At 39.9% G+C, this 27527-nt stretch overlaps 2 protein-coding genes across 4 annotated transcripts in view; one reads left to right on the forward strand and one right to left on the reverse strand.

Annotated features, from left to right (window-relative positions):
• Window positions 1-1837: 1837 nt before the first annotated feature.
• On the reverse strand, window positions 1838-13581 carry commd7 (COMM domain containing 7). Its single transcript, XM_033628153.2, has 9 exons — window positions 13428-13581; window positions 12143-12196; window positions 11855-11957; window positions 10348-10404; window positions 10116-10153; window positions 8936-9026; window positions 6184-6233; window positions 6025-6073; window positions 1838-2156 (listed from the first exon to the last, which is right to left on the reverse strand). The coding sequence occupies exons 1-9, from the start codon at window positions 13506-13508 to the stop codon at window positions 2080-2082; spliced, it is 600 nt and encodes a 199-aa protein (XP_033484044.1). The 5' UTR covers window positions 13509-13581; the 3' UTR covers window positions 1838-2079.
• A 2056-nt stretch (window positions 13582-15637) lies between these two features.
• Window positions 15638-27527, forward strand: part of dnmt3bb.1 (DNA (cytosine-5-)-methyltransferase 3 beta, duplicate b.1) — a 33546-nt gene continuing 21656 nt past the window's right edge. For 2 of the 3 annotated variants that reach the window (XM_033629468.2, XM_033629467.2), the window contains exons 1-2: window positions 15638-15926; window positions 22996-23104. In XM_033629468.2, coding sequence (XP_033485359.1) covers window positions 15919-15926; window positions 22996-23104 — 117 coding nt within the window. In that variant the 5' untranslated portion in view covers window positions 15638-15918. The remainder of the gene's footprint in view (window positions 15927-22995; window positions 23105-27527) is intronic. The other variant, XM_033629466.2, reaches the window with a different exon arrangement.

The raw sequence follows: 27527 nt of genomic DNA on the forward strand, positions 1-27527 counted from the left end.
CATCACCCATTGGTTTGTGGACTGCCGTTTTGAAGCTTGGCATTTTGGCCGTCGCCATCTTGGATTTCTGGAGCCAGACATGCACATTTTTGGACAAGAGTGTGGAGCTATGGAGGAACGTGGGCGAGCCAGAGGACACAACGCATGCCCACCTACACCAGCAATGTGACTGAATGCTGCACTAGGCTTTGCCATGCTAAATCGCCACTAACAAAGTTAAGTTCCATAATTCGAGGTAAACTTTAAAGGTAAGTATTAAAGTAATCTTAGTGATGTTAGCTAACTGCACACAGGCCCACATTTGGCAAATATTACAGCCTTGTAACATTATTGTAGCGTTAGCTTACGTTAACATGTGTAAGCCAATGTAAAAGTGTGCGGTGTGTGGTGGTTAACACGTTAGTTGTCTTGGTGTGCTGATAGCATAGACTATAAAAATAAAAACCCAAAACACAACAAACGCCATTTCAAGTAAAAGTGCATTCATATTTTTACCTAATTAAAAGCTAAAAAGTATTGACATCAAAACCTAAAGTTCCAGAAGTAAAAGTACTCTATATGTAGAATAATGATTATTGGATTGGTATTACTGATGCATTAATACATTTATCACTTGCTGCAGCTGAGGGTGGAGCTGATTTTTATTACTTCATATATACTGCTTGGTAATTTAATCTATAGTAATACATCACATCATAGGCGACATACATTTGTAGGATTAGTAAATAACCTCCAAAACAGATGCCTTCAGTAATGTGTGAAGGGCCTAAATACCCCCCTCAGGCTTGTTTCTATTTCACAGACTTTTTGGGCCAGAATGTCAACACAAAGATTTATGTTTATTTGGCAGACGATTTTACACAAAGCGACGTGCAATAAAAGATCAGTAGATCAAAGAGAAGCCTTCAAGAATAAAACAAGATATCTTATTAGCCAGTGGGCAGACTGCCATGAAATTTGCTGACTGAGTCACAGAGACACTGTTACTGTACTGTCACAGACGTGTAGAGAAAAACCCACAGATAAGTGCTGAGCTAATTGTGTAGATCATGAAAGAATAGAAATGTAGAGGAACAAAAACATGGACTAGTAGACACACGTACATCCGAGACGCTCACACCTCTGAAATCTGCCTCGGGGTTCAGAAGTATCACTGTGTGGTATTTGTTGCTATGAAGGCTTTCATCGCCACTTGTTTCAGAGGAGGAAATAGAACTAAGAATATTTACTTTTAAGTAATGTACATAAGTACAAATTTGAGGTACTTGTACTTAAAGTATTTCAATATAAAACTCTACCTCTGATAATACTTTAACTTAAGTTGGTTTTAAATGAAGGACTTTTACTTGAGGAGGGGTATTTTTACAGTGTGGTATTAATACATAATTAAAGTATCTGAATGCTTCTTCTACCATTGCCTATTGTATCTACCTTATATCTATTACTGCTGCAAATTAATATGTTTATTTTTCAACAGTGGTAACATTTACCACATCCCATCATGACTGTGTAAATGTACAGTACATGTATGCAGTATTCTTTGGAATCCCATTATTAATTCTTTGAAACAACAACAGGACTGAACTTGATCAAACAGGTCTCGCTGAGGTTGGATTAACTTTCTCTCTTCATTTTACAGTTTTTTTTATTCATATCGAGATGCCAAAACTTCGCCACAGGGCTCGCTCATGTTTCGTCATAACAGACGAGGAGAAAGTATCGACGAAACGTCAGACTTCATTCACAGAAACATTCCCTTGTAATGCCACAGAGAGAAACCCACTGACAAGAGTGTCCCACATAAATCAAAGTTAAAAAAAAAACACCTCAGAGTGTGTTGCTTTGGATTCATGTTTATTAGTCGATTTCAGTAGAAATGTTGGCAGTAAATTAGATTTGTTTTTGTTTTTAGCTTCAGTCACTGGGGGGGCTGTCAGCGCCACACACAGACACAAAACATGAAGTACTACATACCACACTCTGCCCTGCAGCGACAGCCTGACATGAACACACACACTGTTACATTCACACACACTCTTACATTCTCTCACTCACACACACACACACACACACACACACTCAGCTGAAACACTCCATGCTGGCCTTGGCTCTCTCCATCTCGTGTAGGAAGTTGTAAAACTGTGGGAGCGTCAACTCTGGAGGAGATGAGGGAAGAAAACAGGAAACAGTTAGTAGATAAAACAGACTGAGTGCCACTCTATGACACTAGATAGAATAAAAAAAAAAAAGTCTGCGCCCTTTCACACTTTGGTATAAACAACAAGGTTTTAACCAATCGTTTATCGTTTATTTATTATGGCAGCTTTTTTAGATTTCCTGTTGTAAAAACGGGTCGGCTTTCATACGGGAAAATTTCTCTGTAAGTGACTGGGATTATTTTTGGTCTAGTTGATAAATACATGTCTTACAACCCTGACTACCAGGAAGTTCTTTCTAAAGCATCAGCTCACTCAAGTTAAAATAAAATTACTTTTTTTACAGTGACAGTTGTATTCATACAGTATTTTCAAGTACAGTGAATTTCTGGCACAGAGCTCCTAATTTTAAGTGCCGCTCAGCAACATGGCCAAAAGCAAGTTTGACACTGAAAATATTAAACTGTGTGGACCTTAAACTAAGGAGACATCTGGACCCCATGGCTGGACCAGTTGGGAACCACTGGTTTATAAACAGTCACGGATGCATATGCAGCAGGAGGTAGAAAACTCAAACGCCATGATAGCTTATACTACTGCTCCAAAGTTTAGCACCAGTTGTTACATTGATGTTTTTCTTCTTTCCTATGATAACTATTTTAATAAAAACAGTATCAATCAAACACCAGATTTTTTCTTTACATTTGAAGCAGTTTTTTGCCCTGAAAAGGAGAATTAAATGATTCAAACTTCCATTCAGTCGATGACTCCAGTGTTGCACAACAGAGGAGAATACTCTGTGAACTTGGATTCTGAATTTGTTTTCCAGTCCAGCAAGGTGTAACTAACCCTCAATCATTATTGAACCAAACTGCTGCAACTGGGCTCTAAATATTGGGATATTGATCAGCTGACATTTCCTGATCCAGTTCCAGTAGTGCTAACTACTCAAATGGTAGTGTAGCTATATTTGGACATTTTCAGTGTTTAGAAATGAAGCAACTTCTTGAAAAACAGAACTATAGCTATAGCTTTTCCAAAACTATTTTACAGCATGCCTCATCATAGACATAACGTGACACATGGACCAGAGAGAAACCTGAACTGTAGTCCTAATACAGACAGACTGCACAAAGTAAGTTCTTGCAGGTGCGTGAGAAATGATCTGGGAGTCCCAGACTATAAATGAGTCACACAAGTAACTTCAACATTTCATTTTGGCATCGCTGGGGAAACACCCCATAATAAACTTAAAACATATTGTAATTCAAGTCGTCTGAGAGAAAACTAGATGCCTGCACCTGCTCTTGACATAGTTTTCAGGTTTTAGGAGATCTTGGCAGGGCTGGGAAACTTTGGCCAATTACAGGTTATTTCAGAGAGAAGGCGTTCCTATTGGCTGTTCTACAAATGCAGATAGCGTGCACATTCCTTCAGTGAAAGCTTGATCCAATGGCAGAGGATCCTGTTGAGAATGTTGCTATTCCAGCATTGGCAACAACGGCCTACACTGCAAAGCAACCCAAAAAGGAAGACGGACTCATCAAAAAACAGAAGTCTAAAAGAGAGTTTTTACATAAAACAAAATGAAACCTGTGTCAATACTGGTAAAGCATTTTAGAGATGGACAGAAAATGTTGCTAACAGTTTAGCCTTCTGCTAACTGAAGCCAGAATCTCACGACTGCAGCTTTATCTTTGCGTTTATGTAGCTAAGATTGCTTCACCAGGAGGAGAGCGGGCAGCAGTTCCACAAACAAATCATGGGTCAGCAGTTGCAGCAACCCCAGCTCCGGGGTACCAGACAGCCAGACTCCCTGCCAGATCAGCAAACTTTCTGTTGCTGCTGTTACACAGGTTAAACCCAGTGCTGCTGCTGGACATCCGGCACCAGAGAGTTTGCGCTGGCTGAATTTGAGCCGGGACAGCCGCAGACTAAAGCTCCTTCTCCTGAGCTACTGCCTGCTGTGCTCCCTGCAAAGCAATCCACAGCAGTGGGGTGTGAGGCAGAGGGACGGTGGGGTGGCTTTTTTGGCTTTTTGCCTTTATTAGATAGGCCACAGTAAGAGTGAAAGGGGCAGAGAGAGAGAGGGAATGACATGCAGCGCCACAGGTTGAAATTGGACCCACGGCTGCTGCGGCAAGGACATTGCCTCTGTATAAAGGACACCTGCTCTAACCACTGAACCACTGGGCGCCCCTGGCTAACTAATGCTTGTCTCATTTGTGACATGATAAACACAAGTCCCTTTTACACCGCCTGTTCAAGGCTGGAATATCGTGCTGTTATGCCGCCTCGCCGTGCTGTATGTGGTAGGTATGATCGTAGAATGGGGGGACAGAGTGGTCTCGTCATTTATCCATCACTGGAGGTTGTAACAGCACTGAAACCTTGTATGTGTGCAACCCACCACAGGAGATTTAAAACGTAGCTGTTAGCATTTAGCAGCTAACTCAAAGAAAAAGAACAGCAGCTGTAAAGGTCTACAATTTCGGAAAACAATGGGGTCCTGGAGATCCTTACCCTGCCAGCAGAGGACCAGATCAACCGCCATGTAACAGAGACAGTAAATTATGTTATAGACACATAACGCCATTGTTGTTGTTTAGAAAGCGCTGCCAACGTGCATGTAACATATCACCTTGGAGGCCAACGCTGATGTGTTACTGGTTCTTTGGATGGCTCTTTTGATTCTGCAAAGCCACGACATAGTGTATAATCACACACTGGAGCAGACTGATGGCGCAGTTGTTTGGTTCTGTATAAAAATGCAAAGGAGGCATAGAGAAGGGACTTCGTGGTGGTTTTATAGCATGATCTCTATAGTGCATTACAGTATGAACCGCAAATGCTCCTGGTTGTTGGGTGGGATCAGCTCAGGACAGAGAAGAGAGCTGCAGGAGGAGGGTGTATTTCCAAAGTCTGCCGTGTTTTTTTGCGTTTTACAGATTTCTGCCCCAACTTTAAAGACATCAAGGAGTATATATGAATTCCTTGCTGTTTGCCTGCACCAGTTAAGATGACAAAAGTCCCCTCATTGTGGATATGAGTAACATTAGCATGTAGGGAATTCATCATCAAAATATTCCAGACACTTGATACACAGAATGCCAGATGTTATTGGAAACACCCCTGGAGTGTGTAAAGGCAAAAGTTCACCCATAAAAAAACTGTGCCAATACAGGATTTAATAAATATTATTTTTCAGCTGCAGAGGATCATGAAAAGAGACTCTGCACACCTGTCTGGGGAGTTAAAGGCACAAAAACAACTCCACATGTTGATCTTCCTCACAAGCTCCCAGTCAGCTGTTTTATTTTCTACCCACCTCGTCGACTCATGTGCAGTGTGGTTTTGCTACTGGTGCTCAAGTGTTGGGGAAAAAAATGACATCTGTAAAGCTTTTTTCCAGAGGGAGCGACAGAAGTGGCAGCAGCTCAACGTCACAAGAATGTGAAAGCAAATTATAATCTCCATCAGTGGGTCAAACTACATTTTCTCTGCGCTGCTTCTGCAAACTGTGCATTCCTGCTGCTGCGTATAAATATCTTTCTGCTAGTGTGACAACACAGCGGCACATATTTACATTTCAGCACAGTAAAAGAGAACCTGCAGACCTGATCTACCTGTGGAAATTATTTCAAATATTTGAACAGGTCTGTCTCATATCTCCTGCCCTGAGTAGACAGTGTTCAACATTCAGCAAGAGGCACTTGCAGTCTGTGCATCTACCATGTCTTCATTCATGCACCTTCACTCATCTGGATCTGACCTTTTGAGAACCAGTGAGGCGGGAGGTTCTTTGCTGAATGGAATTTCTTGTGAACAAATGTTTTCTGTTTGTGTCAGTAACAGTTCAGTCACTCACCCATGTAGATGTTTTCAGTGGAATTCCCCTTTCTGACCACCAGCTTCAACTGTAAGAGGACAACGAAACTGTGTTCAACAACACTGAACAAAGGTGTGCGGAGGGTATGAGTGTGTGTGTGTGTGTGTGTGTGTGTGTGTGTGTGTACAACTTTCATACCTGCAGGAAGATGTTGCCCACTTTCTGTACTTCACTGGTGCCAACAGTCACTGTGGGGGTTAGAAAAAAACCTCAGACTGATACAAAGAGATCAATGAAATCACTATAAAGAACACTTTATAGTTTTTTCACTTTACAGAGTTGTAACTGTATCACTTATTTTTTCTTCAAATGTTTAGTTCTTTGGTCCTCTATTTGTACATATCCTTCTGAGACCCAAACTTTTGTTTGGTATGCATTTTTAATTTCTCCTAGCTATCAGTAGGACCTGATAAGTACAAAAAAACTAAACACTGTCAACGATAATAAAGTCCCAATGTCCTCAAACAAGTACTTCCTAATTAACAGCTTGTTACTGTTGCTAGAATTGGCCAAATTTGCATGGTATATCAAACTACAAACATTATTAATCAGAAATAAACAAGTTTCAACCATTAAATCTGATCAGGTTTTTGTCCACTTTTGTGTCAGGATCAGCTGCAGACTGACTTGGCAGAGGTGGCTGCCATCTTGTTTTTACGTGGATTAGTGTATTGTGCTTTTGCTACTGCTAGATGACACAAAAAGTGTCCACAAATGAGGACAACAGGTCGAAGTTAAGTAGAATGAAGTAGAAGGTCTGGTAAAAACAAAATGTGATGTCCTCATATGAGGACCCAGGGTCTCAAGAGGATATTATAAAATAAAACGAGAGAGATTAAAAGATACAATAACATCAGAAAATGCACAGTTTGCATGAAAAAAACCTGGGGGCCTCGTAAAAAGGACCCCAACTAACACTGAAATTAAAGACAGCTGTACCTGCTTGACACCAATTTAAAAACAGACATATATATATTTATAAAATATTTAATTTTTTTTTTATAATTTTCAAACAAGTAATACTCGATACAAAAAAATCTGTAAAAAACAAAGATACCAGTAACACATATCTGCATTGCTTATGTAGACTGTATCACTGTTTGATACTGAAAAAACAACAACAAGAAAAACAACATACTCTGTGCTATGTTACACTGTTTATTTGAACGGAACTGAACTGTATCTGTTGGGTTCTTTGGTAGTTAATTTGCCTCTTGTGGTATTTTCAGTCATCCTCATCACTGGTTCGTGTTTGGCACGCGACTTTTGTTGCACATCCTGTTCCATTTTTCTTCCCTACTATCCTGTCGCCTTTTTACTGTTGGCTGTCACATAATGCCATAAAATACTCCCACCAAAAACTGAATCACTCTGAGTTGTAGCTTTGCATTCTCAAGCACACTGTTTTGGTTTAAAGGCACAAATACTGCAGAGTTCAGTCTCACCAGACTTTGTTTCCAGCAGACATGCTCTGATAAACACACTGTACTCTACCTGCTCAGCAGCACCGAGCTGACAGACACTGTCACCAACTAGCTGGTGATGGAAGTGGAGCATGTAGCAGCTAAAAAGACAGATATTTATCTTAGGAGACCAAACATGAGCTAAAAGGACATAAATTCATCACACAGACACAAATGCAGGACTGTGTGTTGGCTACATGTGCAAATAGGCCTCTTTTTATTGTGATAATATGTCAGTGCTGCACGTCTATCAACAGTTTTGAGTAAATCTGACCTCTAGTGGCCAAAAAAGTGACTTAAAACTCACTTTGTTTATGACTTCCTCTTTTGTGTGCTTTATTTTTTTTTAACAAGGACATTTCACCTGAATTTTACACTGGTTTCACCTTATTTTTTGCTTCACTCTTATTTCTTACCTAGAGCTATATGTGGGTGATGTACAGCTAAAATATTCACACTGTAAAAACACCATCAATTATCAGGGACTTTTGGCTAGTATATTGTGATGTGACAGAAACACCACATTGTCCTTATTGTAGAGGTTGTATTACAGTTGTTAAAAGATATTTTCTGAACTTATTTGACTGCTCAATCTAAGTTGAATCAACCACCACTGTCTCTTTCTGCTTGATCAACACCTCTGCATTACTAATAGTTGTTTTCCCCAAATGCAGAGTGTGTAAATGCAACAACTATCATCCAAAAAACAGAGTCAGATTATGAATTTTAAAGATGTTTGGTGTTTTTAGGGAGGCCATGACAAAATGTGCAAGACCTCAAAGGACCTGGACTTTAAAAAAACATGTTATAATATTAAGCACTATATGAGTTTGAACAGCAACCTATGAGACAAGCTGCAGCCACATTGGCTCTCACACTAGTCAAGTCTCCACAGATGCCCGTCCGGATACAGCCGCCTCACTGACCACATGCAGAGACACAGTCCGGCTGAAACTTTTTGCATGTCAATAACAGCCCAGTCAAGAGAACTACAGAGGGGTGCAGCACATACAGGCACTCCCTGTCCATTCTCCTCCATAAACTGGATCACAGTGTCCTTAAATGTGAAGATCAGCTCAGCAATAGCTTAACACAGTGCTGATGACTACCCTGCTCAGTGTATTAGCATCTCTATTATCTATGAGTCTTAAGAAGTCATTAGGCTGTATGGATAAACAATGAGGCTTGATAGAGAGCCATCAGCTGAGGTGTTCAAATGAATCAGAACAAAGAACAAAGAATTAGAGGACATAAGCTATGCTAATGGATATGTTAGAGTACAGTGTGTGTGTGTGTGTGTGTGTTCATGAATATGTGCTGGAAGTTTGAGAGATCAGAGACAACTGCAGTGCTGCTAGTGTGCCCAGAAATAGACTTCAAGTCAACCTATAATTTTGTCAAGAGCTACATTTGGTGGTTTTGCTTACCTCCAAACTTCCACTCCATGTCCACCAGCTGGTTGACCATCAGGGTTTGTCCCACAGCAAGTCTGGACAGTGCTGCATAATGCTCTCCCCACTGCAACATACAGGAGACTGTGCTCATTAATTATATCTGGGATGTTAGAAAGACATTTTGTGCAACTTTAAAGCAAATTATGAACCATTAACTTAAGGGGATTTTCTTTCCAAAGAGATTTATTTGATTGTCTGCTGGATTAGAGAGAAGTTCACAAATGTTTCTGACATTTTGTTTATAAAGGATGATGCCATAATGCCTCTTAAAAAGCTGTAAAATATAACTACATGTGTTTTAAGTACTATACTTAGGTGCAATTTCAAGGTACTGATACTTTACTTAAATATTTCCCTTCTATGCTACTTTTACTTGAACTCCACTCCAAGAGACATAAGAATTTTACACACTAATAACCTGTCACATGAACTGAAATTTATGGATCTGGTGGATTGTAAAACGGCTCAAGTCATGTACAAAGCAAGAAATAACGTACTACCTGGCAACTTACAACACATTTTTTTGGATGGGGGTGGGGGTGGGGTATAACTTAAGAGGTAGATTAAATTTGAAACAATCGTGTCAACTGTGTTTTCGTCATTTTGTGGAACTCACTGGGTGAGGAAATAAAATAAAGCAAAGATATCAGACAGTTTTAAACAAAGTAAAAAGACAGCATCTTCAGAAAGTTGGAAAATGATTACAGGGAATGTAAAGCACATTCAGGGTGACAGTGATGTCTGTATTCTTAGTTTGTATTTTCGTATTTGTTTTATTAAATTGTTTATCAGGTATTAAGTAGTGCAGTGGTGTAAATGTGTGGTGGATCGATTGTGACAAGAGTGTATATAAAGGAGTTCAAATGAGCACAAAATGCAACATACACATTAATGCAGCTGGAAAATTAATCCAAAAACAAAAGATATAATAGTAAAACACTGACAGAACATTTTACTGCACAAAAAAAGTTGACTTTCAGTACTTTAGGTATATTTTCATGATCACATATTTTTACTTAAATAATATTTTGAATGCAGGACTTTTACTTGGAGTGGAATATTTTCACAGTGTGGTGTTTGTACTTTTACTTTAGTAAAGGACCTAAATGCTTCTGCTGGTAACTCTATATAGATGTGTTAAAATAGTAGTTACCTGCTTTGAAAAATGAGCCGCCTTGTCTTCGTTCAGACCTGAGGAATCAACAGATAAAGCAGGTTTGTTTTCATGTGTACAATGTTGTCAATAAAAGGTAGAAATGCTGCTGCAGGAATTAGATGCCACCTTCATAAAATGACATGCTGTCATAGGAGCACACTCTCCAGCAGCTATACTTAACCCCCTCATTTAGAAAATTGACCCCGTGATGAGCGATTCGGATGTGTACCTAATGTTACAAGGTCTTCTTTGATCTGCTCAGCTGTCAGGTTTTTCTTCAGGGCGCCTGAGGAGAGAACAGACAGAATCATTGTTACTGAGACAGAAACTTTCCTGTGGCTGCAGCTGATCTGACACTGTACAGTTGAACTTTCAAAAATGTCAAGTCTGGTGCTGTGGGAAATTCAAACTGGTGTATTTATGTCAATCAATCAATCAATCAATTTTATTTATAAAGCCCAATATCACAAATCACAATTTGCCTCACAGGGCTTTACAGCATACGACATCCCTCTGTCCTTAGGACCCTTGCAGTGGATAAGGAAAAACGCCCCAAAAAAACCCTACTATGTGTATGTTATATCTGTATTCTCTTCAGAGATAGGTGATACTATGGATAGCATTGTTTTTGCTGACTGTTTACTACTTAGAGAAAAGGCAAAGTAGTTCCTACTAACCATCAATTATCTCACAATGACAAAACGATATGAGAGGAGACACATAAACAGATTTCTACACCAGGAGGACGAGGCAAACAGGCTCTGCTGCATTACAACATAGATCTGGATTTTGGGAAATAGGTTTATCGGCTCTCTTGCCCGAGAGTTGGATGACAAAATCGCTACCACTCATGTTTGGCATATATCTTCTCATCTAACTTAAGGCAAAAAAAGCTAATAGGCGTATTACCTAATATGTTTAACTCTTCCTTTGAGAGTGATACGTTCAAGGACAGGCCAGAAACCTCAATTTTTACTTTACACATATTTTAAATGTTCTCAACTCTTGTTGCTCTCTCCATCTACAATACTGCATCTAATGCTGCATTCATGTGTTCCTCGGATTGTCCAGTGTTGTTCCTCTGACATTGGTGTGCTCATAATGTGGAAAAAACAGAGACGCTACAAAGAAGATAAGTTGTATTTTATTGCTCATAGCATTTAAAAAACACGTCGATGAAAATGATTTTGTCCCAGACTTGTTGCTGCACCAGTTCATCCCTTAAAACGACTAAAATTTTACCCGACTAAAGCTAATAAACAATGTTTCTAACTAATCTAGGTCACTCTACATGGACAGAGACGGTTGCAATCTAGTTAGATATTACAAATTACATATGACCAAACAATGTACACACTATATGTGATTGAATATAAGTTTATTACCATCAGCCAAACATTTACTTTTGTCCGCCATGTTTCTGTGTGTATGATGTCAACTCGACAACTCGTACCAAAGTTTTGCTCAACATTTTTAGTTGTTGTTCTGACTTGAGGGGCATTCCTGTGAATATTCCCAGTTGGAAACTATTTTTTCCAATTTTTTCCAACACCACATGAATGCATTGTGAGAGGTTCTCTGGGGGTTAATAAAATGTATTCCAGGTAATGTAGTAAATCACCAAATGAAGTAGATAAGGAAGGCAGCCAACAAACTTCCCACCACATTGTCTCAGTCTAACACCTGGGAATAACTGATTCATTATGTTTGTATGGATGTGTGTGTGTGTTTTGCACCTTGTGGCACCAGCAGGACGCTCTTCATCAGGTTTTTCAAAGGACCGGCACTCATCCCATGTTCCCCTGCAAACTCACCAAGTTGCTGCATGAACCTCTCAGTCTACACACACACACACACACACACACACACATATGCATTCATTTGCACACACACACAATAGGACAGGCAATGTTTTGCTCCGGTTCAGTTATCATGGCTAATCACAGAGTCCAAAGTCCCATTAACATCATAATTGTGTGCATGCATGCACATGTGTGTGTGTGTGAGTGTGAGTGGGTGCTTACCTCTTTAGGCTCCAGCAGGAACTGGAACAGAATTTCAATGAGACGAAGAAATTGCTGCACAAAATGAAAACATCAACTTCTTTGTTAATGTCTGAAGTTGTATTTGGTTTGTTGGAGAAAAATCAACTTTGATCAAACGTCGATTTTTACCAAAATAATAAAAATGTGTCTTCTTTTTGATGGTCCCTCACTTTAAAACTAAAAGCCAATACTTCTTGTGTATATACAGGACTTTTAATGATGTGCATGTCATCTAATGAAGATGTCTGCATCACTTATTTGTAGATTAATGCACACCTGAGGGTCGACAGGTGTGTAGGACAAGACCTTAGGCTGATTATCATGAAACAAAAAACTCCTACACACCGTCTGCTACACTGGTAATAACAGATTTATTGGGAAGATGACAATGTCTCAGCATTAAGACCTTCATCAGGTTATCTTATAAGACGGTGGGAGAGACCATCTTAATGGGTGAAATTACCCACTTGGACCAGCAATGTACTGGTGCAGACTAATTTGTAAAAATCTACATTTTTTAGAAACTTCTGACTCATTCAACATCGTAAAAAGAGATACAGTCTCAAAGTCCTCCGGGAAGTATCACATGTTTATGTGAAAAAGTGAAACCCTAGGATCAGTAAAAGTTAAATATCATGATGAATAACTGAATTTAACAGTCCTGTTTGTTTATGGTCTCAAAGTGAGGTCCTCTGCAAAAGGAGGGCTAGAATTGTAACGTAAAAATCTGCGTTTAAAATCAATTTCATAATTACAATGTAGAGTTTTTGACACCTGCAGCATATACACACTATTTTTAAGATTATTTCTGAAGTTAAACACAATACAGTCTTCATAAACTGCTGATTCTGTCCTGAAAAGAACAGCAGCCACTATGCATTGCAATACTTTTACTTAAATGAGGTTTTGAATGCGGATCTTTAACATGTAATGGAATATTTTCACACTTCTTTTACATCAGTGAAGCATCAGAGTGTCTTCCTCTACCACACACACACACACACAGCCTGTTGTCACATGATTCACACGAGCTGTCAACTGGTGTGTTTACTGACACCTCAATGAGATAAATCCCGCAAATTCATAACCACGCATCCTTTTTATTCAACTTTAAAGGCATCAAAATCCGTGACAGCTATTCACAGAGCTGCTCGAAGAAGAGTTCACCCCCAGAAACGAGCTGGGCTCAGTTATATCAGCTAACTATAGTGATATCATTTGGTTTATTCCTCCGGTGTTGCCGGTAAAAACCTGCTGTATTTACCTGCTCGTTGAACTTATTGAGGTTCTGAAAGTCGGTGCTGACAGAATCCGGTAAAACATCTTTAGTGAAGTGAAGCTGCATCTTTATAAAAGTCTTTTTCTGATTTGGAAAAACCGTCAGAGCTGCTCGGCTCCGTTGTGGATTTCACTTCCGGGTTCTACAGTGCGCATGCGTGGCCAACTGGCAAAGGAACTTGTGAAGCAGAACTCAAGATATGTTATTTATCATAAAAATGTGGTTTAAACGGCAAACAATCAATGTAAACTGTTACTATAAGAATATATGATATTGTTTATTTCAATGTCATCATAATGTCAACGACAAAGTTAAGTTATAAACTAATATGGTTGCAATGTAAGCAGTATTGGGAAAAGTACTCACATCTTTTACCTACGTGAAAAAAGCAATACCACAAAATATGTAAATGTAACTAAGTACTTTTACCCAAATACTGTACTTAAGTACAACTTTGAGATTCTTGTACTTAAATTGAGTATTTCCATTTTATGCTAAACAATTTTATACTTCTACTCCACTGCATTTGTTTGATAATTTTAGTTACTAGTTACTTTGCACATTCAGATCATTAATACAAAACATAAATAACTAGTAAATTATGATGTATTATTAAAGAAGAAGTTACCAAGCAATAAATAAAGTAATCAAAATGAGCTCCACCTTTACCAGCTGCAACATTATAACATGATAAGTATAATCCAATATACATTATTTTTGTGATGTGATAACTTTAAATGTAATTTGATGCTAATACTTTCACATTTATACTTAAGTAAAATTTAAAATGTGGGATTTTTACTTGTAACACAGTATTTAAAGTAGAGTATTGCTACTTTTACTTAAGCAGATTATCTGAGTATATCATCCACCAACTGTAACTAAGTACATTTACTCAAGTAAACTAAGCACAAACAGTAAGGAGATTTGTGTTTGGTTGATTATTTCTTTGTTGTAACAATGCTTCTTGGCATTAAATCTGATACTGTTGGAAAGCCTGTTTATTTCCCTTTTAAATGGTGCCACATTTTTAAGGATCATGCATTTGTGGGATGAGCTGCAGAGCTGAGTATGTGGGTTGTGCCCATGAAAAATGTGCCAAATCTTCTCTGCCAATGCCAAACAGCTTTTTTTGCTGTTGTTTGGTGGATTGGATGATTGAAGTCTGAAGAAATAAGACTTATTTGCAATTTAACAATTTATTGATTTAACAAACAGCAGCCTCAGTAGCGTGTGGAAGAACCATACACAGCCACAGCAGCCTGGTCACACACTGCAGTGGGATGGCATCCCATGGTTGTGTTGGTCACTGTGGCACGAACAGCACACCCAAGCTGATCCCACAAGTGTTCAATGGGGTTGAGGTCAGGACTGCTGGCAGGCCATTCCATCCTTTGCCCTCCCAAATTCTGGAGGTAGTCTCTGATAAACCCACTCTGTGGGAGTGAGCATTGTCATCTTGGAGGATAGAGTTCAGTCCCAGACTGTGGAGATATGGGATTGCCAGTGGTTGCAGAATTTCATCTGGATACCCTGTCCTGTGTCTCCCCACTTATAATAGTATAAAGTTTGAATGCAGGACTTGAACTTGTAGCAGGGTATTCTCACACTGTGTATTGTTGAATGAATGAATGAATTCCTTTATTTTGAACCAAAAAACAAGACAAAGATAATGGTGTCCAAATAGGAGCAGGTAGAAGTACAAGTTAGACAACAATTTTTTTTACATACATATTTACAACTACCCCCAGTCTATTTACCACCCATTGAAATAAATAAGTAATAAACACAGTTATTTACATAAATAATAAATATGCACAGCTTTTCCTCATATTTATATCTGCCATAAATATCTTTTTGTATTTGTAACATTTCCATTCACCAACAACATTACCAATGATTTTTTGCCCTCAGGAAAATGCATAAGGTAGCAGAATAAAGTGCACCGTGTAGTTTCTGTTTAGTTACACAGGTTTCGCCTCCCCGGGGGAAAAGGGAAAGTCTGAGAGAGTGAGGGAGAGAGGGAGAAGTTGGTGATGAAGGGGAGGTAAAGAAAGTAGTTCCTGTTCGCATGTTTAACCTGCAGGGACAGAAAAATGGGAGTTGACATTCCCACCTAAGAATCGCTGTGCGGCCAATCTGCGCTCACCCCTCCACCCCCAACCCCCCTCCCTCAGTGGGTCGGGTAGGCTATAACGTGAGCCGACCCGGAGTGAGGTTCACGCAGTGTTCACGGGACACGCACGCAGAGACTCAGTGAGTGACTCAGTTGCACTGTAGAGTTGTGCAGCAGCATGCTCCAACACAGTGACCTGCGAAAGGACTACTAGACCGACTGCTGATCTGAGCTCCAAGTTCAAGGCTGGTTTTTTGTTTTCAACTCTTTTTCCAACTCTTTCTTCACATATTGAAGTCCACACACCGCGACACATCTCCACTCTCAGTTTCCAGCCGTGGATGAGCGCAAGGAGCGTGGATGGTTATGTAAGTTTCACACCGCGGTGGGCGGTTTGTGGGTTTCTTTTTTTGCAGGATTTATTTGCAGGAATTTACCAAGCGAATAATTAAAGCTTCGCATAGAAACACATATTTCATTTTAACCCCATGTGACACACAATCGGCGGATTGGCGCACAGTTATCGGTATGTTTTATTTCTTTATTCCGTGGTGCACTTGTGAAGTTTGCTCGGTCGTTTTGATGTCCATGTGCACGGTGAGCCGAGCAGAGCTGCATGTAGATGTTGAACCTGACTTAGTTCAGACAAAAGTACCAATCAGTATGTTTGTATTGAGACTATAAGCATTTCTTATAATGTTGCTACAGTAGTTTTACGCATCTGTAGCGCACAGTTGTGAGTTAATCGCGTGTAGTGTTGCAGTAAGAGTGCGTCTCTCCTTTGAAATACAACGTTTAAGGTAGTTTTTGTTACTTCACTCTACTTTCATCTCATTTTATCTATAAGTAAGTATTCATTGAAGGATTTAACGTTGCTTCTGGTGCTGGCTGGTAAGTTTTAAGTGATTTATCGTGCGCATCACACTATTATAGTGTATTCTATTGGGACAATCTGTTGGTGCAGAAAAGTGATTTAACAGTGATTTCACAGCCCCCCCTGTAGTTTCCCTGCCGGGTGAACCGTGGACTATTGTTAAATCTGTTTTAACTGCATGACTTCTGGGGTTTGCACGACAGGATTTCTGCACTTTTTTTTGTTTCCTGGTTTTAAACGCGCCCCGGTGTTTGGGCATGTACTGACGATGCAGGTTTACCGGTTGGACTTCCTTCTTGGACCATTGCTTTCTCGTCACACGGTGATTTATTAGTAGCCGGGCGTGTATTGTTAGACAGGACAGGAACAAATGTAAGAAATAAGAGTATTCTCAGTCATGTTGGAGTCACTGCAAAGTACAGAAAGAAGCACGCGGTGCAAAGTGGAGGGGAGGAGTCATGTAGGAGTGAATGATAGAGTTTATTCTGGAGAATATTGACATCACTCAGGTGGTTGGGTAACTTTGCCTGCCAGAAGGGGCACATACATGGACCACCCTCATGCTTCAGAAACACTCACTGAGCAGTGGTGGAATGTAACTAAGTATCTACTCAAGTACAGTTTAGAGGTACTTGTACTCTCCATTTAATAGTACTTCATACCTCTACTGCACTACATTCATTTGATCCAGATTGATAATACAAAATGTTTGTAAAGTATGTTTTACTATTATAGGTGAGGCTGCCCATTACTATGTACAGTACATGTAATTACCTCCATATTTACTAGCTGCAGCATTAAAGTGATGAACACATTCATTCATTAATAATTACTATCCAATCATATCATACATGTCATTCTGAAATAGGTCATCTGCATGATGAGTAGGTAATTTTTACCTTTGGTACTTATATCATTACTTTTGTTTTGATGCTCACACTTTTGTACTTAACTTGTAACAGAGTATTTTATACTGTATTACCTCAGGAAAAGATTGGATTGCTTCTTCCACCATTTTTTAGGGCAACTGTAGTTCATTCATTCTGCATTTCTGCCACATCTGTCTCTTATTTTGGAATGTTAGAAGAATAAGTGTCAGTATCTGGACTAGTCCCGCAATTTACATTTATTTCATCGTCAGTTGTAATCTGATTGCCAGACAAAGTGTTATCATTGTACGTTTCTGCAAACCACTGTTATTATGTAGGAGATATGCAAATTGAGACTTTATCACTGTAACTCTGTGGTTCACGCATGCTTAGGTTTAGGCATAAAAACAACTTGGTTATAGTTAACAGAAGATTATGTTTTGGCTTGTTGCAGGTGAATGTAGTATATTCCCTGGAAAGCCTTTTGTGTATTTTAAATCTTACTGTTATCCAAGGATTAATCCTGACAGAATCTGATCTGTCATGTTCTGATTATTATTGGAACTGAATTTTATGATTTACACCGTGGTCCTAATGATATGATGACAGTTACTGATAGAGTGCCAGCCACAATCCCTTGTGTAAACTTATTGGTACTGTAAGATGATGTTGTGTACTTGTGCTGAAAGGGCTGTTCTAAATATTATACAAGCAGAGAGTCCTCACAGACTGTTTGTCATGTTGCAGACAAAAGGTTCAGTAAGGTAAAGGAAAAAGTCTCTAATCAGTTAAATGTGTTTTACCCAGAGGCTGCTGTTGACGGTGTCTGCGGCTTAAAGAGTGGTTTACTACAATTAGTTTGCTGCAGGGTTTCAACTGTCATGTACATTTAGTGCCGGATGTATTTCTGACTGAAACCTTCTGGTTACGTCTTTATCAGAGTCATGTCTGAAGTTTTTTTTGACGGGGAAAAGTTTTTAATCACCCTGAACCACCTTAATAACTACACTTGTGCAGTGGCGTGTCTCTATCACCCTGCAGTTACACCTCCAAGACACTAGTTGGCGACGGGGTTCCTATGCAGTTGAGTGAGCTTCTGTGAAGTGCAGTAAAGTTTGATTGATTCCAGTAACACACCTTCAACACATGTAAAATGTAGCCTCATAGTGACAACATTAAATAAAAGTATGAAATTCAGCACCGTTACAACACGCAAGGGTCACTGACAAAACAATTTTCATTTTTTCCCCACATAAACAACATGCTAATGTTATTACTATCAGCCTGAGACATTTTCTGTTGCATAAGTTCGCAGCTAGCAAGAGTTTTCAACTAGTCAAATGAAGCCAGGGACAACAGCTACGTTAAACAATGCTAACGTTACAAAATTCAGCTCCATTTTAACGAAATATTGTCAATACTAGACTCATTTTTTTTCTGCATAGACAACTTGCTAAAATTGTTAGCATACACCTATGACATTTTACATTGTGTATATTAGCCAGGCAGTTAGCAGACTTTTCCTCAACTCTTGACACCAAGATAAATCACACACAAGATTCCAGTTGCTATTTTGTGGAGGCTTTATTGTCTGCACAATTTATTGTTTCTTATCTGTGAATAATAGTAAATAAAGCTTTGTTTGCAGCGAGGGAAATGGTTTTTAGTTTATGAAACTAAACAGTACTTTTCTGGGGAGGCCAGTGGTGCAGTGGTAGTTAATGAGGTGGGAGAACTACGAGGTACATGGGGAGGTTACTGAGGAAGAGGTGGGTGTACTTCCCTATATTTTCCTATGGCTTTTTGCGTGATAGGTGGGTACACTGTCAACGGCCAGAGATAGAGATGGGTATACCTGAGTATGTCCTCTACTACATGTCTGGGGGAGGTGCACGTCAGACTACAGCATTGACCACGCATTTATGCAGAGTCTATGCCTTAGATAGGGAGTCACTGCAACGTATAAATCTAAGCATATGGTTTAGCTGCAGAACTTCCAAGTTAATGAAGCACCAGTGATGTTCCAAGTTGCAGAGTCAGGTCTTTTAATTTACACAAGCAGGCATTGGTAAGAAAATGCAGCACATTCTTGTATTACTTGTTCTATAGTATTTAATCATTCTGTGACAGTTGCACAGAGAATGGTTCTGCTGAGTGAGTGGATAATATACTGTATGAGCCTGCGTGCCTTCAGAGTTCAGTCTGTACAATGGGCAACAAAGTAGACAATGTATAAACTGTAGGGCTCGATCGGAGCCCGAAGGGGCCATAAAGTACATGACAGACAAGGAATGCAGCCCCCGGCGAGAGACCCTGAGGAGCTGACCCCCCCCTTACCACACACACATTCATGTTCATACCCTTTGGGGAGTGAACAATCCCCTCTTGCAATGCGGTCCCTAATCTCTAGCCACCAGACACAACTTTGATGTGAACCCCCCTCTTTCTCACCCATACTTGGTGTCCCCTTTTCCTGGGCCCCTCAGTCTCTGCCCTCCATCCTTCCTCAGTTCTTCTAATTCATTCTCACTTCTCTGTTTCTGAAAGCTGAAACATGTTTCTGCAAAGATACAGTTGAGAACACCACAGCCGGTATGGACACCCACGAAATTATTATACATCAAAATTGAGCATCATTTTAAGCAAAAGTCTGATTGGTTGAGCAAAAAGGGAAAACAACAAACAAACACAGCGTTCAGTTAAAATGGAAACGTTCTACTTTTCAACATTCCCTACCTAGCATTTCCAAGTGGCACTGCTACCATACGTCCCTTGATCCACTACTGGGAACAGTAACTGCAAAGAACTTGGGATAGCTACAGATAGCTATAGACAAAACAAAGCACTGTCATCTTCCTGTTTTGGTTGCACAATGTCTGATGTACTTCTTTTGTGCAGTAAAAAGAGCCTTCATTTTCCCTGGAGATTACATCCATTGGAAAACCTAATTGCCTATTGAACGTGAGACTTACAGGGAACCAATCTAAATGCAGATTGTGTTGTTATTCTCTGGCATTGTGCAATAAACATTTACGTCATAAAGATAAGTTAATGCAAAACACTTTGCTATTTCCACTTTAATGGTAATGCTACAAGATGTGTATTAATTCATACTCACTTACAGAGTTCAGTGATGTGTATTTTATTAATTTATTCTAATTTAATCTTGATTTTTTTAGGGACAAGTGTGTATAAAAATTTACTACAGCATTCAAAGCCAATGATAGATTGATAGATATAAAATGCTCTATTACAGTATATGTCCTTTTATATTTGATTATATATTATGTATTTTGACCTTTTTCCTTGGAAATCTGTTAATAGATAAAATAACTGGCCATAGGTTTCTGTTGTAGTGAATTAAGTGCCTGACAAATAAAGGCACAACATGCAAAACATGCTGTAAAAATCATTTCAATATAGTCATAGCAGTCCCAAAACTTCCCATAGATTTACAGCATGCAAACTCACTGATGCTTTACAATTATCTTAGTATTTATGCTAGTATCACCCAAGTCAAATCACTCAAAGGAATAACTTGCACACAAAATGACCATTCATAAATCAACAAGTCCTGCTATGGTACCTTAGATTTGTAAAGAAAACTGTTCGTTTTCTTGAGAGTTGTGTTTTAAGCCTGCATTACCTAATGAGACCTGAATGACAGTTAGCAGGTACCTGTTTGGTCTTCTAGCTGTGTGTGGGTGAAAGGTCAAAGGTGTGGGGGGAGGGAGGAGGCGTCAGCATCCTGTTTGAGAGATGAACTCATTCACCTCTGCAGCCTGGTGAAGGGAGAGTCCCAGATCACAGTTAAATAATGTATTGATGTCAGAGACGTTTGTATCAGTCAGAGGGCACCAACCTCTGCACACAGAACGGCACGACTTCCTCCACCCTGCCACCAAAGTGTGTGTGCATGTGAACACGTATTACTCCTGTTGTGGGGACATTGTGGAAACTCACAAGTCCTCACGATGTGTGAGGTTTTGGTTTTTGGTTATAATCATTAGGGTACATCGAGAGGGTTAATGCTGAAATTATGCCTTCAGATGTCTTAAATCAAAAACCCAAATATGTTGTTTACGATGGAGAGAAGCAGCAAATCCTCATAAGAGAAACTGACTTAATTGCAGTTGGTTAGTCGACTGATCCGCTAAGTATTTGTTCGAGAATTATTTCTTTTATACACCAAGAAAACCAGAAAAATAGAAACCCTTAACACTGTAATGCAATCATATACGACAGCTCTGTTATGGAGTTGTACATAAAAATGATTTAATTGTAGTTGACGCAGACACAGAGGTCATATTTGAGGCTGTGCCCTGTGGTGTGTGTGTGTGTGTGTGTGTGTATATATACATAATTGTGTTTCTCCGTGTAATTATGTGAACTGTTTCTATGCATCTCCGAACAGATTAACATGAGTAAAAGTAAAACTGACAGTCGGCTACCTGAGGTCTGCAGGTCTCTCTGCACGGGCTTGTTTAACAAAGCCATTGGCCTGTCACCTCCATGAAATTTAAACCTAAACATGCACACACACACACACACACACACACTTCTATCCACATTAAAAAATGCGTTCATGCACAGCAGCATGGAGGCCTGAAAGAATGTACTGTCACACATTCAAGGAAGAATGCAGAAGTGCTACATACATAATGCATGTACAAACACATACTTTCACTGTTTTCATTCACTCTCTTTCACACACACACACACACACACACACACACACACCCTGACAGGCTTGTGTATCTGTTTACCGCAGGTTTGTATGGGCATGTCAGATCTGCTCCTACCCTGCTAATGGAGAACCACACCTTGTCTTGCTTTTTTTCTACTTTACTCCATGACCTCATGAAGCCACAAAACTGTATTTCTCTGCCAGTTATGATTATTTCCACCAGAAATTAATTAATTTGTCTTTTTGTGTGTTTTTTATGCACTTTTTTGTTAGTGACAGCTGTGGCTGAAAGTATTATGTTTTATTATTATGCTATTATGCTAAGTGTCACATTCTGGTGAACACAATATCTCAGGAAGGCCTCGAGGGAATTTCTTAACATCTGGCACAAATGTCCACTTGGACTCGAGGATGAACTGATATGATTTTGGTCCTTCTGGCTTTAACTCAAGAATTCAATCGCTGATTATGACAAAATTTCACACCAATGTCGAACAGGCTATAACAATGAAGTGATGACTTTTTCCAAAAGGTCAAAGGTCAGCTTCACCGTGACATCATAATGTTCTATAATAACACTTATCTGGGCATCAGTGACATCATATTGTAGGAACAGAAGGGGAGACGTTTGGTTAGATACTGAATTGGTATCTGATCAAGATACCAAAATGGTTGCGCACCTTGAAACTGTGCTGACTCTAAATATCCTCTGTGCCGTGGAATTGAAGTTGTGTGTGTGCTGTGCTGTCATTGCTTCATATGAGTCTGGACAGACATGGGTGTGAACTGTAACTGCAACTTTCCTGGTTAGCAGAGGCATACTGTCATGAGGCCGTCAATCTAGTTGTAGTATCTGTTAAAGCTGATCATAATTAATCTTTAGATAATGCTAGATTCTCCTTATGTAATTGTCTGTAAGGATACTGACTGTGACTGTTGATGATCCTCGTCTAGTCACCAGAGTTCTGTTTCACTTTCTTACTATCCTCTTGTTGTGTTTCGTCCAGGTTTGAAAAGGAATCAAGACAGCCTCTGGACCAGTCGACCGTGACAGCGATGCCTTCCAACAAATACTCTGCTGCTTTAATTGAGGAGAGCAACAACATGACGGCCACAGTAAGTCACACACACACACACACATACACACACGTTTCACAACAGCTAGGAGAGGTCACACTGTACTCTTTTCTTTGTGTATATGGAAATAAGGGAGTCAAAGCCAAAATCGTTTACAAAAACCACAGCCCTCTCATTAACACCCCCACACACGCACACACACACACACACACCCCGAACCTCTCTCTGAGCCAGCTGTGGTTTTAAAAGAGTGTGTGTATCAATGCCAAGGCAGATGCCTGGACAAGAGTGCCAGCATGTTATATGGGTCTAATTGAGAATGCATGCTGGCTGAGAGGGTGTGTGCATGTGCCATACACACACACACACCACGCTCAGACACAACACACATGCACACCACAGCTGCATCTACAAAAAGAGGAAATGTGTGATAGATAGACGGATGGAGGAAGCTAGGAGAGAGGAAAGAGGGAAGGAGGCAAGACAGAAGTGATCATGGAAGGATGGAGGACGTTAGCGCAGCACACTAGCGTCTTTGTATGGGTTTACACACACACACACTCACACACATTGAGATACACATGTATTTCCTGACTCACACACTCTGCAGAAATTTCCACAATCTTTAGACACACTTTTACTCTGTTTGTACCCACACACACTTTCACAATCTCACTTTCATAACTCACGGGCATTTGTACGCGCGCATCACACACACCTACTTGCACACACACATTTAATTTTGCTCCTGTCGTCCGTTACAACTTGTTCCTCTTTCTCGTGCTCATATATCACTCTGTCTGAGAGGGACACTTTCTTCGCTTCGCCATCTGCTTGTCTTTTCTCCTCTCTTTTCTCCCCATCTGTCTTCATTTTCCTCCTATCATCACAACTTCAATCCCTCTCTTGTTTGTTGTTTGTTCGTCTCCATGTTAACCGGCTCAGCTGCCATCTTATCATGTGTGATACGAAGAGTTGAGGTATTCACTTCAAGTTTAGACAGCCTGACGGGGAGGCGGGTAATGACTTATCGCTTTTCAGATCGTACATTGAAGTTTGCACTTAAAGTGACATGACCCAGTGGGCAGTTTTATCCAGAACACTTCCTGTGTTCAGTTTTCATAAGTGGTGTATCTGTATCTGTTAATCTGACAGTTCCTCAGTCAAGTGTGTGAACGTACCAAGTTACAGGAAATGTGCAGGATTGAGGCAACAGTGGATACCCTCAGAAGGCTGATAAGAATTTTGAGACTACTTGTAGATGCTGAAGTTTCGATCATATCACTTAAACTTGATGAGAAATGGACAAGAAGACCTTAAAGTACTCTGGAAAAGTGGCAAGTTGAATGTACATTTTAATAACTGGGTAAACTTTATCTCTTGATGTCAGCAAAAGTTCCAGAAAAGCAACTAAATGGAAGATTGTTTTCTCAATTCATAAAGACATTTTGGGGGTGAGACAGTTTTAAAAGCATATCAGCAGAGATATACTTTTAGTTCCATGTATCAAGATCCAAAAACACTGGATTCTACTTTCCCCACAATGTGAGTTGCAAGTCAGAAGAGAGTCTTAGGTCTTTCCCCTCAAGTTCTGAGTTAAGCCCCAAGTCCTAAACAAGTCATAATGGACAGACAACCATTCACATTCACACCTACGGACAATTTAGAGTCACCAATTAACCCGCATGTCTTTGGACTGTGGGAGGAAGCTGGAGCACCGACAGAAAACCCACGCTGACACAGGGAGAGCATGCAAACTCCACACTGAAGGGCTCCAGCCGGCTGGGGAGTGCAAACCTGGAACCTGCTTCATGTTCAGTTAGCATTAGCTCCCAAAAAATGTTAATATTACCCTCAATTTATCGCTTTTTTTTGCAACTTCAAATCTCAAACAAAGATGGAAGTTGTTGCGTTCGGCACTCGTGTTTATTTCATACTACAATTTCAGAGATTTCAGAGACCCAAATTCCATGTTTTAGGTGATGGATCAGTTTTAATGAGAGGAGACAAACACATGAGAAGTTGAGGATGGAAGAAAAGGAATGAGCTGCAGAGACAGCAAGAGTGGTAGTGTTCACAAAGATGTCCCATTAGTGGTTTGGAAGATTAGATGCAGGCTATTAAGCTTTTTGGAGTGCTCCTGACCTCTGTAAGGAGTCAAATGTTTTGTGTTTAGTGTCTTTATGCGTATGTACTTGTTTTGTATTATTTTTAATCTTGGGACTGGATCCATAATGGAACCAGGTATCAGAACCATTGTCTTGCTAAAACAAACATATGAAGTCAGAAACATTTAAACATTTATGGGTGATTGGTTTAGCTTCTTTAACCTTTAACCTTAACTAAAGTTTGGACTTGCAGAGTAGTGTTTAGCTTCTGGTTTTTTGGGGTCAACCATAAATTTAGGCCTGAGTGAGTTAGACGGACATCAGAGGATGCATTCTTAGTTTTAGCAGTAGCAGCCGGAGGGCAGAGAGAGAAAACAGTCCTAATGTTAACGACAGGGTCAGCAGACTATCTTTGGGTAAATCCAGGTAGTCTCTACTTTGGTTTGGGAGGGGGATGAGTCCTGATGACTGGCTACAGCTTAAAGGAACAGTTCAACATAAAACAGTATCCTCACATTATCCTAATACTGACATTTATTTATTACTACATTAATGAAGGAACTGACAACTATTTATTTTACTTGAATCATATCAAATAAATTGAATTGCATATAAACTGCACTCACCTCCCAAGATTCTCAAAAAAATCCTCAATGGAAGGAAATCTCATAATGCTTTGTTTAGCAAGAGTTTAGCAAAAATATTTGCATTTTAATTTCCACAGGCCATGAATGGAAACATGGCACCCAGATAATAACGCACAGGAGTATCCGAGAAAGCTTTTCAGATGTATTGCACCTTTTTCACTGTCTTTCATTTAGACTCTGTCAAAGTGTGTTTGCACATTTTTCATCAGCTCTCCGTAATAGAAATAGTAATAGATAAGTTTTTCAGGGACTATAGAGAGCCCAGGACGGTGACTATTGCACACAAGTCATATTTTTTGGAGGGTTAACGACTCTTTTACATGAACTTTACAATACCAGTGACTTCCTCATAGACACTTTGTTTGTTTAATTAAGTACGCAGCTTCGTTTGGGCCGTGCCAGTTCATGGGATATCATACCAACTGTTGTATGAGGATACATCATACATATCAGCGCAGCTTAAGGTCAGAAAACTCTACAGGTTACCTTTAAAGAAACGTAAAACACACTGAGAGGGAAACAAGTTTCTGTACTAATGTCACTGTCAATAAAAAAACATAAGACCAACTTAACTTTGTGCCTCTAAGAGTTATTTAACTGGCTCTAAGTATCAAAGAGGACAGTTATACTGGGCATCGTTCCTTGCTGTACTTTGGTAAACTCTGCAAGCTTGCATTTTTGTTGGGTCTTGCAGCATCATGGACCAAAAAAACCTACAACACACTTTTTACTGCTCAGTTCTTTGTTAACAAAAAATAAAACCCCCTCAGGTGAACGTTGGAACAGTCCTGCCCCAAGTGTTAGCTGCAGACCTGCCTCTCTAATCATTTAGGCCTCGCTAAGATGTTTTGACAGCACTGTCGGAGCGCCGCAGGGCCTGTTGCTCATTGTGGAATGTGTGTGCGTGACGTAGGTCGGTGAAATCTGCACAGTGCGGGGCTTATACATTGCTTTACCACACACACGCACGCACGCACGCACACACACACACACACACACACACACACACAGAGTCATATAGAGTGCAGGATGCATGAGACATGTTCCACACACTTGACACTGTAGTAATAGAAATAGTTTTGTAGTTGCAGTGTTTGGACTATAAAAGAGAGAAAAGAGGAAGGCAGAGGGGAGAAGAAGGATCATTTGTACTACTTTAATGCTTCATTGGGTTTGTTCACGTCTGCCAGCAGCACAGAGGAGGAGGAGAAGTGATGGATATCCAGGAAGGCAGCTTAATGGAGGATAATAATGATGATAACAGACACACAGCTACCTGGCTGACATCAAATCCCACTTTCTGTTCACATCACTGATTTAACTGTTGCTCTATTCCTGGAGATACCTGAGAAGGGAGGGGAGGGTGAATGCTTCCAGAACTAAGTTGTCATCAAACAAACTTATGTCAGCAGGTTTCTGTTGTTTTTCAGCGTGTGTAGTCCTCACAGTCCTGTCCCAAGTGTAAGTGTTAGACCTATGTGGCTACTTTGTGGCTACAAGAATTTGTAGCCTCAAAGCCTCCATCTCTGCTCCTTTTCTCTGTGTATGCACAGAAGTTTTTTCCTTCTCATCTTTTACAAAAGCAGACCCAGTCTGGTTTAGTCCGCCCGAGAGCGAGGAGAGGGAGAGAGGAGTAAAGATTTAAACAAAATGAGTTGAAAGGAGAAAATAGGAGAGGAGGCGTAACAAGAAAGTCGGGGTGATGGA

Source organism: Epinephelus lanceolatus, chromosome 8 (assembly GCF_041903045.1).
Source record: "Epinephelus lanceolatus isolate andai-2023 chromosome 8, ASM4190304v1, whole genome shotgun sequence".
NCBI lineage: Eukaryota > Metazoa > Chordata > Actinopteri > Perciformes > Serranidae > Epinephelus > Epinephelus lanceolatus.